Source organism: Nyctereutes procyonoides, unplaced genomic scaffold (assembly GCF_905146905.1).
Source record: "Nyctereutes procyonoides isolate TBG_1078 unplaced genomic scaffold, NYPRO_anot_genome, whole genome shotgun sequence".
Classification (NCBI taxonomy): Eukaryota; Metazoa; Chordata; class Mammalia; order Carnivora; family Canidae; genus Nyctereutes; species Nyctereutes procyonoides.
In genome coordinates, this window is record NW_026575132.1 from 7,248,308 (window position 1) to 7,264,732 (window position 16,425).

General features: G+C 42.1%; 1 protein-coding gene across 3 annotated transcripts in view; it reads left to right on the forward strand.

Annotated features, from left to right (window-relative positions):
* Nucleotides 1-912: 912 nt before the first annotated feature.
* The window catches only part of PLCL1 (phospholipase C like 1 (inactive)), a 330,535-nt gene continuing 315,022 nt past the window's right edge, over nucleotides 913-16,425 (forward strand). Inside the window, exon 1 of one of the 3 annotated variants that reach the window (XM_055345685.1) lies at nucleotides 913-1,430. In XM_055345685.1, coding sequence (XP_055201660.1) covers nucleotides 1,188-1,430 — 243 coding nt within the window. In that variant the 5' untranslated portion in view covers nucleotides 913-1,187. Of the gene's footprint in view, nucleotides 1,431-2,060; nucleotides 2,167-3,932; nucleotides 3,975-16,425 lie in introns of those variants that run through there. The other 2 variants (XM_055345686.1, XM_055345687.1) reach the window with 2 other exon arrangements.

The window sequence follows — 16,425 nt, forward strand, 5'->3', positions numbered from 1 at the left end:
TACGTTTACATAGGATTATCTAGAGAAAGGGGGTTGAACCATTATCACATAGGGATGTTTTAGGATAGAAACTAACTTCTCCGCCTCATCCTGTACGTAACCAACTTCCATCATATGTTTGCTCTGCTAGGAGTCACTCTCCAGAGGGATTTATTTTAAGTTGGTTTAGTTGTCTGTTACCCTCGCCTCTTTTATCTGATTCCCCTTCCTTGTTCCGTTCATTTTCATTGCAGAGTGAACCGAAGATGGTCATTTTATGAAACCCGACTCGAAATGATTCAACTCCATGGCCCCAGGAAGCCCTGGTTTATCTCTACACGGACTTGACCTCAAAGGGTAGGCGCGAGAGCCTGCAAACCCCCGATGGTGCGAAGCTGCGCCCTGTGGCCTCAAACACGTTGACAATTGGGGCTCGACACCCCGTTCCTCCAAATTGCTTTGCCAGGCCCACGGTTTCCCGCCCCCGTCCCGCCCCCGTCCCCGGATTTGGGTGCCCCCTCGGGCTCCTCCCGAACACCCGGACTTCCCCGGGTGTGCACGGAGCGCCGCGCGCTCGCCCCTTCGCTCGGGTCCACGAGCCGCGCTGGGCCGGCTCCCGCCGGCGGAGCACATCCTTCCCCGCTCCGCGCCCGGGCACACCCCTTGGCGGTGGGGATTGGTCGGGCCGACCCCTCCTCGGCGGCGCCGGGCTCCTAAGAGGCTCAGACGCCTGCCAATCCCCACGGGCTGTCAAAACAAGTCTCCCCCCTCTGTCACAACAGAGCGGAGCGGAGGCCGCCGCACTTCCTGGGGCCGCGGCTCCGCCGTCCGCGGGCAGGTGGCGGGGCGCGGGGCGCGGGGCGCGGTGGGGCCGGCCTCCGAGGCCGCCGGGCCGGGCGCCGGTGCCTTTTGTCTGGCGCAGAGCGGGCGCTCGCCCCGCGTGCCGGCCCCTCCCTCTCCTTTCCGCGGCTGCCCGCGGGCGCTCGCGTCTCCTTCCCGGTTCCCGCCGCCGCGCCCCCGCGGACCGCCGGCCTCCCGGACCCGAGCGATGCCTCCTCTGCGCAAAGTTGCCGCCGCCGCCGCCGCCGCCGCGGGGCGCTGAGCAGAGTCCGGCAGGGCCGCCTCCGGGCGAGGAGCGCAGGGCGCCCGGGGCTGGACTCCGCGGCGGGGCGTGTGCCGCCCGCCCCGGAGAGCGCGGCTCGCCGGCCATGGCCCAGGGCGCGGCGGGCAGGGAGGGTCCCGCGCCGCCCGACGCGGCCGGGGGCGAAGACGACCCCCGAGGGGGCCCGGACGCCGCCTGCGGGGAAGGCGTGGCTGCGGCCGCCGGGGGCCGCTGGAGGGACCGCCGCAGCGGGGTCGCGCTGCCCGGCGCTGCGGGGGCCGCGGCTGACAGCGAGGCGGGCCTCCTGGAGGCGGCGCGCGCGACCCCCCGGCGCAGCAGCATCATCAAGGTGAGTGAGGCCGAGCCGCCCGGAGCGGGGCTGCGGGGGCCCTTGGCGCGGGGATCCGCGCGGGGTGCGCGGTGCCCGGGGGCATCGCCGGCTCCGCAGTGTCCCCCCCGCACCCCCCTCGCCAAACCTTCCTTCCTTCCTTCCCCGCCCGGAGGTTCCCAGACCCAGCTCTGGGCCGTGAGAAGCAGAAGTCACTTTTTCTCCCCCGCCCCTGACAGCAGAGGAAAAGTTCCGCTCTGCGTCTTTGCGTTTTGATGGATGCTTTCCCTCATTTTCTCTGAAAGCTTCATTAAACCGTTGGCGGAAGGAGGAAGGAAGGATTCAATGTAAATGCTGACCACGGGATGATTGTGCCCCGCTCCCCAGGGGAAGGGTAGCTGCCACCCACCTCCGGGCCCCCTCCCCCCAGCGCAGTGTAGGAAATGCACGGTTTACCCACAGACCCACCCACCCGAACAGCCCCCTCCCCAAGCCAGAATAACCCTCTAGACCCAAAAGGTCCCGAAATCCGGAGAAGTGTGAACTTTCCCGGTAGACAGTTTTCAGGGGACCCTCCGGCCAAGTGAAGAGCGACGGTGGAGGATAGTTTCTGCAGTGCAGAAGGCGCCGGCGGGAAGCAGTCCGTGCCCCAAGCAGCGTCCCAGGTCTTTGTGGTTGCCACTGCATGCGGGGAGAATGCTTCCCCACCCCTCAACCACCAGACAAGATTTCTCCTCGTCTACTTGGCAAGAAACTTGTAAGCCTTTTCTTTCCCTTATCTCTTTCTGCCTTCCTTCCACTCGGGGCTTGCTTCCTGTTTGAGATTTCATCTTTTGGGTGCATGACATGTGGTAAGGTATCCTGGAAGTCAGAACTCGCCCACAGGCGTTGGAAAAGGGCCTCTTAACATAAACCAATGTGAGTAATCATGTGCATATGAGATTAAAGTTGATTTTGGTAGTCAGTATGAAACTATATATATGGGTGTGTGTGTATGTGTGCGTGTGTGTATCTAGACAGCCAAAGATGATGCTGAAAGATGGACTTGAAACTACTTACTACTTTCAATTTACTTGGTGTGCCTGTACATTCAAGACCCTTGTTCAAGGTGAAGCTGTGTAACAAGCCTCATAATGCATGTCTCTTTCTCAAGCTCAAACTCCCCTTGGCAGTGTGGGAAGACTGTGCCCACAGTACATCCACCCAGCTCCAAGTATTGTCTAGGCTTTTCCCCAACACTGACACATGGAAGTTTAAAACCAACAGGAAGATTTCTATATAAAAAGAAGAGTGGGTGGTAGTTGCAAATGACTTGTAGTAGTTTTTGTTATTTTGTGCCTTTAGATTATGTGAAAAGGAGTGTGCTATTCTGGGTGTGAATTTGGATAAAAAGGAAACGATCACTTTTTCTTCTTTTAACCCACAGGTCAGAAAGCATATTATTTTGAGACTTAAAAAAACAGCACAATTAAGAAACAATTATATTTTGGACTCTAAGATATTGATACTACCTGAGGTCCTGTGTGTGTGAAAACAAACACAGCAAGATAATTTAAAATATACCATCATAAAAAGCAGTGGGCTCTATAGTGTAGTAAAAAATAAAAGTAACAGAGTGTAAGGAATATACAAATTCTTGCAACTAAATTTGCAATTTTTATTTATTTATTATTTTTTTAAGATTTTATTTTTTCATTCATGAGAAACACACACACGCACACACACACACAGAGGCAGAGACACAGGCAGAGGGTGAAGCAGGCTCCATGCAGGGAGCCTGATGCGGGATTTGATCCTAGGTCTCCAGGGCAGCGCTAAACTGCTGAGCCACGGGGGCTGTCCTAAATTTGCAATTTTTAAATTGCATTATGTGCTGGTTTATATTCTCGAAAGGGCCCTTGCTGAGTAAATGTGCCTCTTTTGTTTTAAAGTTTATTTTTGTGGCAAAAAAGAAGGAGGCAACAGATTATCAGCTTGATCTCTCCCCATCTGATAGTAAAATAAGCATGTAATAAATGGCCTTTATAATGAAAGGTACTAGAAAATGACCAAATTGTTATTCTTATTTTAAATTAGATTTTATTGAAAAAGTAATATAAGCATATGATAAAAAAAAATGTTGCAAGGGAGCATGAAAGGAAGACTCCCAGCTACTCCACACTCCCACTTACTAGTCCACCCCCATAGCTGTTAACACTTTCTTAAGTATCCCTCCAGAAATATTCCATGCATATGAAAGCATATATATCTGTATATATATCTATGGTGAGCTATCGATGTTCTTGATTTATATTATAAAATTTTAACTTAGGTTTACAGGCCTCATATTTTCAAATTTGTTCCAAATATTTTTTGATTCCTAGTGGGTTGTTCAAATCATTGTGATATGTCAGCTAATCTTTAGGAATACCTGGAAGGTCATTGATGGGCATGGGTCCTTAGGGTCTGTTTTTAGAGGCCTTCATTCCCTTCCAGTGAGGAAAGAAGCAGGAGATGGGGTTCTGTTCCACACCACCTCTGACATCAAGGACCTTTCTGTGGACATCTTCAATCTGCTGCCCCATGGTTAGTCTACTCTAGCAAAATAAAAAGGAGAGTCTCTAAAAAGGTGTAGATCATATAAGAAATATGTAGCACCTGTTCTATATTGAATGAAAAATGTATTCTTCCGAGTTTGGCCAAAGATTCTTTTTATTTGCATTAAAACATACACAGAAAAGAAAGGCTTTAGTACATTTTATGTTAATCAAACTATTAAATGCTGTTCCAAATAGTCTTAGTATAGTGATAATTCATATTCATGATCATAACTGTGAGCCACTGAAAGATTGTGAAATCATCAAATATTATTTTCAGCTCAATTTAAGGTATTACTTCTATTCTAATTATTTTACTGCTAATTCTCTATTAACTTGAATATTAGACAAATCAGAATAGTCCATTCCTCTATCATGCCAGGAAACAGACTATCTTGTATATTAATAAAAGAAATGTCTTGTATATTAATAAAAAGGATGTTTTCAGTAAATTTGCCCTCTCTAATTTGTGAAAACATGATTTTAGTTGAGAAAACAATTTTCTTCTGAGCTAATGAAAACAATAACAATGTTTATCTTTACACATCTTTGTAAGGTCTTCTTTCTACTATAGTTGTGTTTCTTCCCTTATATGCCAGGTCCTACATTTTAAAAAATTTAATAGGAGACTTAAACTATCTTTTCTGGGGATCCCTGGGTGGCTCAGCGGTTTGGCGCCTGCCTTTGGCCCAGGGCGCGATCCTGGAATCTGGGGATCGAGTCCCACGTCAGGCTCTCGGCATGGAGCCTGCTTCTCCCTCCTGTCTCTCTGCCTCTCTCTCTCTATGTCTATCATAAATAAATAAATAAATCTTTAAAAAAAATAAACTAGGTTTTCTTTAATCCATCAATTTTTTTCCCTGTGTTTTTCCATGTGATTATTTTTGATAGCGTTGACACTGATAAATGCTGCATATTTTTGGTAAGTGCATTGTTGTATACCACAATATTGCAATAGACTGCATCTTAATTGCTTCTTGATGACTTGTGGTTTAAAATGACAAGTTAGTTACATGCAAGACTGATAACATCTAACAATTATGTACTATTCTGCATATGAATATATTTCTGTTTAAGAGATTAGACCGTTTTTCTACCTAATATTTGATGTCAACCTTATAGGTTTAAAATATTTAACACTTTAGATTGTAGTTTATGGCTTTTTAACTCTGTAATGTTTTGGAAATTGGAAGCAGTGTAGCTCATTCCATATACTAGATAATGGGAACTGGGGTACAAACATGTTTTCAGAATAGCAGATGATTTTTCCTCCATTATATGCAACATATTGAAGGGTTCTACTTTTTGCTTTCAATTCCACTTAAGTATGAATTCTCTAGAAGAAATCATCATTTGGGTTTCATGGACATAGGTGTGTGGGATAAAGATGGGAGCTGGGAACGAGGTGCCAATACCTGCACTGAAGCAGCTAAAGTAATCGTTTTTGGGGTGTTTTTTGTGTCATTATTTTATGTCGTGGGCAATTCTCAAAACAACATTTTGTCATGTTTATTATGGGGCTGGTAGAGTGTGTTTCTGAGCCAAAACTTCGAAGATATGTCTTGAGTACCTGTTGACACATGTCAACATTATGATTGTCTTCAGCGGGCAAGATGAATTGTATTCATATTTATCAAGTACCATTTACTATGAGTCAGGCGCTAAACTAGGAGTTTTTATACATTATGTCACTTAATCCTCACAGTAAACCCTCTATAGGATTCATACCCACGTTGCTTAACGCCAGAACTTGTGCTCTTATGCTCTCAGAGGCAGGAAGTCCACAATCTGTGAATACTTTCAATTCACAATCTATGAATACAGTATGAACATTTAAGAGAGTGACGGAAGAGTCTGATTCTTGGGCCTTATGTCATGGGGGAGAAATTATCCTTTCTTTGCTACCATACTTCCCAACCCAGAACACCTCGAAAAAGATGGCTCCAGGAATGGATGGCAAACCTTTCTGTCTTTGGTCATTTTGTGAGGCCAGCACTGTATTTTAAAAGGCAGAGCAATTTGGCAGATGTCCTATTTGTCATCAATAAATGGAGGTCACATCTGTTGTTTTACGCCAGACCACTTCTCCCATGCCCCTATATACAGTCAGGTTTGTGAGGGAGTGTATTCTCTTTTAGACTGATAGAGAAAGGGAAAAAATACCTGGGGCATAGGAATCTGTAGTATTCTAGGAGAGTGATGAAATGGGGAGTTGGAGCTCTGAAAGTATTTTGTATGACAGTTGTGAAGGGTAACTAAGTATGATTGAAAAATAAAAATTTTAGACACACTATAAGTTAAATAGGTTTCTGTAAATTGGCTTGGGAATTAATCAGCATTGATAGACCTTTTTTTTTTTTGCCTGTAGAAATATGTGTTAAAAGTTCCAAGTAGCCAAATTATGGAAATGTGTGTTAAAAGTTCTCAAATAACCAAATTATGGATAAATTTTGGAAAAACATTCTGATAGCACAGTGGAGCTGGCCAGTGCCTTCAGCTGGGGGTGCCTTCAGTTGGGGGTGTTCCTAAGGTATGATTCAGCTATATAAATAGCGTTAAACTTCTTAGTTTGATCTGGTTTATTATCCCAGCAACTTCAGTCACAGTGTTTACTTTCTTTGAAATTGCCATAGAAACATGGACACATTTCAGTTTAGAAGTGGTTGCCTTTCATTGTGGTGCCTTTCTTTTTTTTTTTTTTTTAATTTTTTATTTATTTATGATAGTCACAGAGAGAGAGAGAGAGGCAGAGACATAGGCAGAGGGAGAAGCAGGCTCCATGCACCGGAAGCCCGACATGGGATTCGATCCCGGGTTTCCAGGATCACGCCCTGGGCCAAAGGCAGGCGCCAAACCGCTGCGCCACCCAGGGATCCCTGTGGTGCCTTTCTGATCTGATTTCTTATAATACCTCTTAAGAGTATTAGGAATAAATTTTATTTTATTTATTTTTTTTTTAATTTTTTTTTTTTATGATAGTCACACACAGAGAGAGAGAGAGGCAGAGACACAGGCAGAGGGAGAAGCAGGCTCCATGCACCGGGAGCCCGACGTGGGATTCGATCCCGGGTCTCCAGGATCGCACCCTGGGCCAGAGGCAGGCGCTAAACCGCTGCGCCACCCAGGGATCCCAGGAATAAATTTTAGATAAAGAGCTTTGTCCTATTTTGATGAAAGATTTTAGAAGCACCTGCCAGTTAGTGTTTGCTATTGCTATCAGAATTTACACTATTTGTTTTCTTCCTTGGAAAATGTTTTAAGTTTCAAAAAGTGTAAGCTAATGACATAGTCATTGAGAGGTGACGTATACATTGCAATTTAGACTAAATAGTTTTTTTTTTTCAGCCTTTTTCATTTTATAGTAAAGAAATTAGTAATTAAATTTTGTACTGTAAAATGTCAATTGAACACAATTGCCAGATAACACTTCAGCAGGGTGTTATGAAAAAAAACATTCAGAAAACCCAACCTTACCTTTAGTGCAAATGAACAAATAATCCGTTATTGCTTCTAGGTGGTGCTGGAGCAAGTGGTCAGGCAGGGGAACAGGGAGTAGCTCAGTCTGCTCTGCTCCTCCATCACTTTTGTTCAGCTTGAATAACTGTGAACATTAAACATAATTCATTTTCAGGAGCAATGTCCAAACTGATATATATATATCCGTTTCAAGTATATCATATATATATTATATGCATATCATATAATATATTATATTGTACATTAAAACATGCCAACTTAAAATGACTAAACAGGGGATCTCTGAGTGGCTTAGTGGTTTAGTGCCTGCCTTTGGCCCAGGGCGTGGTCCTGGAGTCCCGGGATCGAGTCCTGCGTCGGGATCGGCATGGAGTCTGCTTCTCCCTCTGCCTGTGTCTCTGCCCTGCACCCCCCGTGTCTATCATGAATGAATGAATTAATAAATAAAATCTTTAAAAATAAATAAGATGACTAAACAGCAGTAAGAGGCAGGAGAAACTTTGTGTTTGTCGATGGGGTCTCAGCACCAGTAAATGAACCATTGGTAATTAGATGGGAAAGGAGAAAAATTTGATTGAACTTTCTATCTAAATTGAAAATAGGAAGTCAGTAAACCTTATTATAGTGAAACCCATAAGTTCTATAAAATCTTATATTTTGATAAGTGTTTTTAATAATGTCAAAATGGTTTATTTGTAGTTTTATTGAATCTTATTTATCTCTGTATCCTAGTTCCTATAATAGAGTATAATAGACAACATTTATTGTGATTATTTTTTTTAAATTTTTTTAATTTATTTATGATAGTCACAGAGAGAGAGAGAGAGAGGCAGAGACATAGGCAGAGGGAGAAGCAGGCTCCATACACCGGGAGCCCGACGTGGGATTCGATCCCGGGTCTCCAGGATCGTGCCCTGGGCCAAAGGCAGGCGCCAAACCGCTGTGCTACCCAGGGATCCCCTTATTGTGATTATTGAGTATGCAAAAGTGATAATGAAAATTAGCACTAAATAGTCAACTTCTATAACAATAATTTTTTGTCTTATTTTCAGTTGTCACCAACTGTACTGTGTATTTCAGCTAACACTTGATGACAACAAAATCATAGTATGGCAAAATATTGGAATAGTTTCTTGGATTTAAAATCAAATTTGATTTGTCATTTTATTTGTAACATCTTATGTGGGTGGTTTTAAGAGAGATATAATCTAGTTTATTTTCAACCATACCATTTTAACTCACTTCATTAATAATTAATCTAGCATTACTTTGAGAAAAGTGAGATTATACATGGTGAATAGAAAGGAATCATTATATTATCATTAACACTACAGGAAGAAGAAAGGCAGTTTAAATTTGAAGACAGTACAGTCTCTCTAAAGCAAAACAAAACAACCTAAAAATCAAAGTATTTTAGAAAGTATGCTTAGTTTCCAAAGATCTCTTAATTCGTATTTGTAAATTTACAAGAGTGTATAGTGATTACAGGCAAGGATGTTGTGTTTTTCCTTAACAATACAACTTTGTATTCGAAGTATTAAAACATCCTTGAAAGATGATATCTGCTTTGTTAATTTCTTTCATACAGACCTGTTCAAGAGGGTGCTGTCTGTATTAAACTAAGCATGGGCAATATGCATAAGTTGGCAAACTTGTATTATTGTGTGGTACAATGCGATGGTTAGAAATGATTGTGAGATTTTATACAGAACACCTTCTCTGTGAGGTGTTGAGGGAGATAAATGCACAAAGAAGGCAAAAGAGACAATACCAAGATTTCAAGGCAGAACTCTAAGACATTGAACGGGATCACCTTGTTGGGGCTTGCCCCTAAGATACAAGTGATTTCAGATAGCCTGTGTGCTGAAAATCCACAACCCACATCTCAGATCTGACAGTCAATGATGAGGTTGGGCTGCTCAGGAGCACAACTCTTAGGGCCAGAGTCAGCAGTGGGAGAATGTGTTCCTTCTGAAGCCTCACTTGAGTCAGGCTGGGTTAGGGTTGTGCTCAGAAATAGGGCATCAGTGTTGGAAGAACAAGTGCAAACTGCACTGTTCTGATCCTCTTCGTGACAATCCTTGTTGTTGGATTCAGGGCAGAGACAGGACACCACGGTATGTGCACTCTGACCTTTCTCTCCTTTGAAAGCTTCACTTCCATAAAACATAGTCCGTCATAGTCCTTGGACTTGCAGTTTTCTTAATTATCAGGACTAATTTTTGGAGGAGGAGGTAAGGGAGGAGGGCATAAGAGTTTGTGCTCCCCCTAGGGGTTGATGGGTAAGATGCAAAGACCTCTTCAGCATTTGGTGAGCTGTTTTGAAATATATATATATATATATATATATATATATATATATATATATATATATTAAAGATTTTATTTATTTATTCATGAGAAACACAGAGAGAGAGAAAGGCAGAGACACAGGCAGAGGGAGAGAGGGAGAACCAGGCTCCATGCAGGGAGCCCGACATGGGACTCGATCCCGAGTTTCCAGGATCAGCCCTGGGCTGAAGGTGGCGCTAAACCGCTGAGCCACTTGGGCTGCCCTTGAAATATTTTGGAATGATTGACTCTATGCTATAATTAACTATTACGTATTTAGAAATTTTATTAATAATTACATATATTTGTTTTTACATTTAATCTAATAGATAAAACATCTTGAAGAGATTTTCCTATAGAGATATTTTCTTTATAATATTAGCAAAAGCTTTTATAACTTCTATTATAGTCTGACATTCTAAGCACTTAATGTGTGTTAAATTTAGTCAAACCTCACAATAACGATGAGAGGGGTGTTTTTTATTATTATTTCTATTTTTATAGATGGAGAGATAAGTGACATGCCCAAGGTCACATAATTAGCAAATGGCCAAGCTAAGAAATAGACTCAAAGAGTCTAGCTCTAAAGGTTGCTTTAATCTTTATGTTATACTTCCTCTTAAATAATACTGATTTAATCCTCAGCCACTGGGGATGGAACGGGAGACATTTTATGCTTACCTTGAAAACTAAGTTTAGCTGACAAATCTAAAGAAGTGATTCTGAAGATAGTTTTGGGAGGCTCTTAAGGATTATTTGAATCATTTTTTTGAGTACATTTTTAAACTTCTATAACCTTTCATGTGAAATACCTTTACATGACTTTACATTAGTATTGTGCTCCACCTTACCTTGGAGGAGTGGAATTCCTATTAGCATTTTACTCTTTGACCAGAATTAGCATCTTTATCACGAGACAGAGTTTATGATCCAACTTTGGTATAAATTACACAGGCTAAGGATGGATTGTTACTTAATCACTGCAACTTGATATCATTTATTTTATAGTTTGATAGTTTTGTCTTCTAGCATCAATAAATCAATAAGGAATATTTGAGTTTCTAACTCAAAGAAGTTGCAATTTTGTTAAGTGGTAGTGTATATGATGTTGTATGATTGAGATTTCCTTCCAATTACATTTGAAGTAAGTATAGTTCCTCACACATAGGAGAAGCTTGGCAAATATTTATGGAATTCCATTAAGCTGAAAGTCTGTGTAATCATGTAATTTGGAGGAGGGTTTAGAAATTCCAAAGCCAATATGTGGGAAATTCAAATACATGATTATGTCAAGAAATTACTGTGCTTATGGCTGCTTTATTGTGTTAAAGGTAATGAGTCTATTTTGCTGTTTAGAGATCTAGTACAATGACCAGATGGTACCCAGAGGTTTGTCCCCATCACTTGGAAACTGGCTAGATATTAAAAGCATAGTCAGCTCTTTTGTTGAAGCACTCATATGTTAGCGTTTATTATTTATACACAGTTAAATTATTATTATTTTTAAAGGTTTTATTTATTTATTTATTTGAGAGAGAGAGAGAGAGAGAGCGCACAAGGTGGGAGGAAGGAGCAGAGGGAGAAGGACAAGCAGACTCCATACTGAATGTGGAGCCCAATGTAGGGCTCAGTTCCAAGACCCTAAGATCATGACCTGAGCTGAAATCAAGATTTGGCTGCTTAACAGACTGAGCCACCCAGGTGCCCTGGTGTCTTTTATTGAAAAGACATTGGCCTTTGGCTTTTTCTTTCTCTTTCTTTTTCAGTTGCAGCATTTGTACTGTAAGATAATTTGTCATGCTCTCTTAAAGTGGATTTTTTTTTGAAAGAAAAAAATAAGGCTTTCCCCAAACACCTGAAACTTAAAAGAAATATTTTTTCTATACTTTCTCATGTTCAGTAAGTATAGGATCAAGCTAGTTGTGTGATAAATGCAGTGGAGTGCACATGATGTGTATATGTGTGTACACACTGTGTTAGATACAGTGAAAGTCCGAAGCCTCAATAGCAGATGACCTTTTGATCCTATAGCTGTCTGTCCTATGTCTGGAGTGATCCAGAGATGTGTGTCACAAAAGTAGCTGCAAGGGCTATGAGAAGTCATACTCAGAAGTGTTAGCAGTTAAGCTTGCCCATACGTTGAGATTTCTGGAGTTTGCCAGAAAAGAGAAAACTAAGGATCAGGGTGTGTTAGAGGGGAATAGAGTCAGATGGACCATATTTATAAATGGACAGGGTAAATGGCTTAAAAAAAATGTCTCTTTACCTGGATCACTCTGCCAGAAGTTGTACATTTGGGAATTCAGGTTTTTTGGGATTTTGATGCTTTCTGGAGAGCCTTTTAACTAATTAACACCTCATACCTCAACACACCTAACAGTAATTGGTGGGCACAAAGCACTTTGAGCTGAGAGATTCCTGGGAAGGATCTGGGAAGGATTGATCTGGGTTTTTGATCAAAATACTTGGCATTAAGGATAAGTTTTGTCTACTTTGCTGATTTTCTAGCCTCAGCCCCAGGAAAGTCCGAGGAAATTCTTCATTGTTGCACCCTCAGCATGACAGTATCACCACTACAGAGAAATGGCTTCTGATGAAAAGGCCTAATATAGAAGTTAGTGTAACCAGATAGAAGTAGCGGGGAGTGCTAGAATTAACTATTATAGCTTAAGACAAAAGGTCTGATGTTTTACAGTTTCAGGAGACCACAAACTGTTGTGTTCAGCCATCAGCCCTGTTCTTCTAGAGAAGTGGCTTTCACTACTGCCCTTGCCCCAGGCTAAATGGGGGGACGACTGAGAGGGAGGAAGTAATCTGAGAGCTGAGTTATGGTTCCTGAAGAGCCTCTTCCTTTCACCTTCCTCATTGTTAGGGGTAAGAGCTCATGACCTTTGCTGAGGCTGAGAAAGGACTGGAGAGAATGTGTAATGGTGGTAGCATCCAACATCTCCCTCTCTACCAAGTCTAATAATTTGGGACTGGTGCTCATCTCCTCTCTAGAAGGTACTGAGTCCCTCTTTGGAAGGGACTATCAGAGCCCCTAATGCTGTTCTGGGTGTGAAGAAAGGGGACACTATAGAAGATGGCCAGGCCTCTTGCTGGTGCCCCACCCAAAGAAGCCATTTGGGTAGAGGGACTTTTAACAAAATGCTAGTACAGGGGCTGGGTGAGGGGTAGGAGGAAGAGGTCAGTATCCAAGCCAGACCTCTAATGCCAGGATAATGAATATGCAGGAAAGAAGGAGACTGCGGAGAACCAGCAACTCTAGAGAGTCTGTATTTGGATGCCTGCCTCACAGAGAGAGCCACAGGTCAGTTTAGTATTAACCTGAGGAGCAGAGAAAACCAACCCAGTGAGGCCTGCAACATCCTTCTGGGACTACTTCTGGGAAGACCTGGACCTCTCCTATCCCTCTTCCAGCTGAGCTCTAGGAGGGAAGTGCAAAGAGGAAGAGAAATGGAGAAGTGGGTAGAGTAGACCAACCCCCAGGTCCAGTCACTGGACTACCATTCTAGCTTGCCTTGTGGGTAATAGGGTAAGGAAGAGACTTTGAATTGAACATGAAATTGATGTTTTAAAATGAATAGGACTGAGTTTTTAAGAACTTGAAAGAACCCTTCTAATAATTGAGAGAGACTGAAACAATATGGAGTCTGAGTGAGCTATTGGTAATAATCAGAGTATCCAGAGGAAAAGAAGACCCAAGATGGTATAGTTGGGAGAAACCAGTTGTGGGAAAAAGAAAACTCACATTTAAAGTCTAAGAATTTGAGACTGCTTAATTATCAATGACATCATTATAGAGTTGGAGACCTTACAGATCATTCTCTAAATTTACCCCTTCATTTACTAAGCATGGCTGTCCACCAACTCCCCCATTTATCCAGGGAACCATTATAGAGAACAGTTTGTGATACCATGTATATGGAATGGAGGATTCTTTTTTTTTTTTTTTAATTTTTTTTTTAAATTTTTATTTATTTATGATAGGCACACAGTGAGAGAGAGAGAGGCAGAGACACAGGCAGAGGGATAAGCAGGCTCCATGCACCGGGAGCCCGATGTGGGATTCGATCCCGCGTCTCCAGGATCGCGCCCTGAGCCAAAGGCAGGCGCCAAACCGCTGCGCCACCCAGGGATCCTGGAATGGAGGATTCTTTAAAGATTTCATGGTATAGAACGATAACAGGTACTAATATTGTCAAGATCTTACATAACCTTTAATTCTTACCTTTAATTCTTCTGATAGCCTGATAAGACACAGCTATCATTATAATTTTAACCTTAGAGACGAGGAAGCTGAGGCTCTGAGAGGTGTGGAAACTTGTTTTAGGTCTCAAGCTATTAAGGTGGGTGGGAGGACAGATTTTTTTTTTTGTCCCTATTTTCTTTTATTCAACAAACCTGCAACTCCAATACTCCAAATTTCCAAAAAAAAAAAGCAGTGATTTAAGAACATATTGATCTGGTTGGAATGGGGCCAGGCAGAAAACAAAGTTAGGGCGGTTCAACCTTGCATTGTTCTGCAATAAGAGCAACCACCATTTATTGAGCTAGGTGCACATACATCATTTCATTTAAGTTGGAATTCAGAGGGATCTAAAAAACAGTAATAAATCAAAGGTGATTGTTTTGGCACACGTCCTAGATTGAGAGTTTGGGGTTCTTACTCATCCAAATGTACATTTTAGAAACCCTAAATATATAGCTGCTGTAAGAAATTACCACAAGCTTAGCAGCTTCAAACAACACCAATTTATTATTGTATAGTTCTGGAGGTCTGAATTCTGAAATGTGCCTCACTTGGTTAATATCGAGGTATCGTCAGGGCTATGTTCCTTTTTGGAAATTCATGGGAAAATCTGTTTTCTTGATCTTTGTAGGTGTCTAGAATCTGCCTCCTTTGTTTTGGGATCATGGACTCTTCTATCTTCAAAACTAGTGCTGGCTGGTGGAGTCTTTCTCACAGCATCTACCTTAATTTTGATTTTCTACCTGTCCCCATCTAATTCTTGTGCCTCCCTTTTCCACATTAGAGGATCCTTGGGATTACATTAGGCTGGCTAACCCAGATAATCCATGGTAATCTTCCTCTTTTAAAGTTGGTTGATGAGCAACCTTAATTCCATCTGTAGTGTTAATTCCCCTTTGCCATAGAAACAAATGTATTCACAGGTTCTGGAGAATAGAACATGGAAATCTGGGATCCCTGGGTGGCGCAGCGGTTTGGCGCCTGCCTTTGGCCCAGGGCACGATCCTGGAGACCCGGAATTGGATCCCACGTTGGACTCCTGGTGCATGGAGCCTGCTTCTCCCTCTGCCTGTGTCTCTGCCTCTCTCTCTCTCTCTCTGTTACTATCATAAAAAAAAAAATTAAAAAAAAAGAACATGGAAATCTTTGGGGGCCAGGATTCTATCACATTCTAGTTTCATAACTAGGTAATGGCTATAGTGATGTTTTTCTCCAATTTCAGATGAATTCTATGATTCCTTAAACAAAATGACAATTTGTTGACAAATATGAATTGTCCATTGTGTTAAGAGTCAGGATTTTGATAATTTATTTTATTTAAAAAATATTTTATTCATTTGAGAGAGAGAGAGTGTGCTCACATGTGTGGTCAGGCACACGAGCAGTGGGGAGGGGCAGGGTGAGGAGAAGGAGAAGCAGACTCCCCATTCAGCAGGGAACCGGACGGATGCTCAGGGCTCAATCCCAGGACCCATAAACCCCCAGGGATTATGACCTGAGCCAAAGGCAGATGCTTAACCAACTGAGTCACCCAGGTGCCCCTTGATACCAGTTTTAAAGAAAAACAACTAGTTTATGGATTTTAGGAGCATTTCATTTCTAAATGCATCTGTAGTTTTACATGATCTACGTTTTTATGCCTTAATATAGAACTTTAATAGAAAATCAAACTGAAAGAATCCTTAGAGTTTACTTAGTTGAATCCACCTCTTCGCAGATTTGGAAACTGAGACTTAGGTTACATACTTCCTCGAATCATAAAATAAATTGATAGAGAACTGCTTTTTATGATCTTACAAGATTTTAAAAAAAGAGGATTCACATTTCTGAGTTTATTCTGAATATATCCTTCACAACAGGGGCACCTGGGTGGCTCAGTCTATTAAGCATCTGACTTCAGCTCAGGTTATGATCTCAGGGTCCTGAGACTGAGCTCTGTGTTCAGCTTCCTGCTCAGTGTGGGAGTCTACTTGTCCCTCTGCCCATCCTCCCACTTGGGCTCACTCTCTCTCCCAAATAAATAAATAAAATCTTTAAAAAATATATATTTATATCCTTCATAACAATTGAAGGACAATTTCCAGGTTCTCACAACATTCTTGCACGTTTGATTTGATTCTGAGTAGAATGTAGCTCTGAAACTCTCTGAGGAAAATAGATACCACTGATCTCTATATTTGGGCAAATGTTCACCTCTACCCTCACTGTTAAAAGTATAAAACTTCCCAAACCATAATTGGTGAAAAAGGGATGATGTTGCAGGCAGAGGAAGATTTTCTTTGGTGAAGATGGAGGTAGTTTTGTTAGGGAATGAGACTTTATTTAATTTTCCTTTAAGAGGATGTTGATGAGTCCTGGTGGCTAGTTTGTAAAATCAACT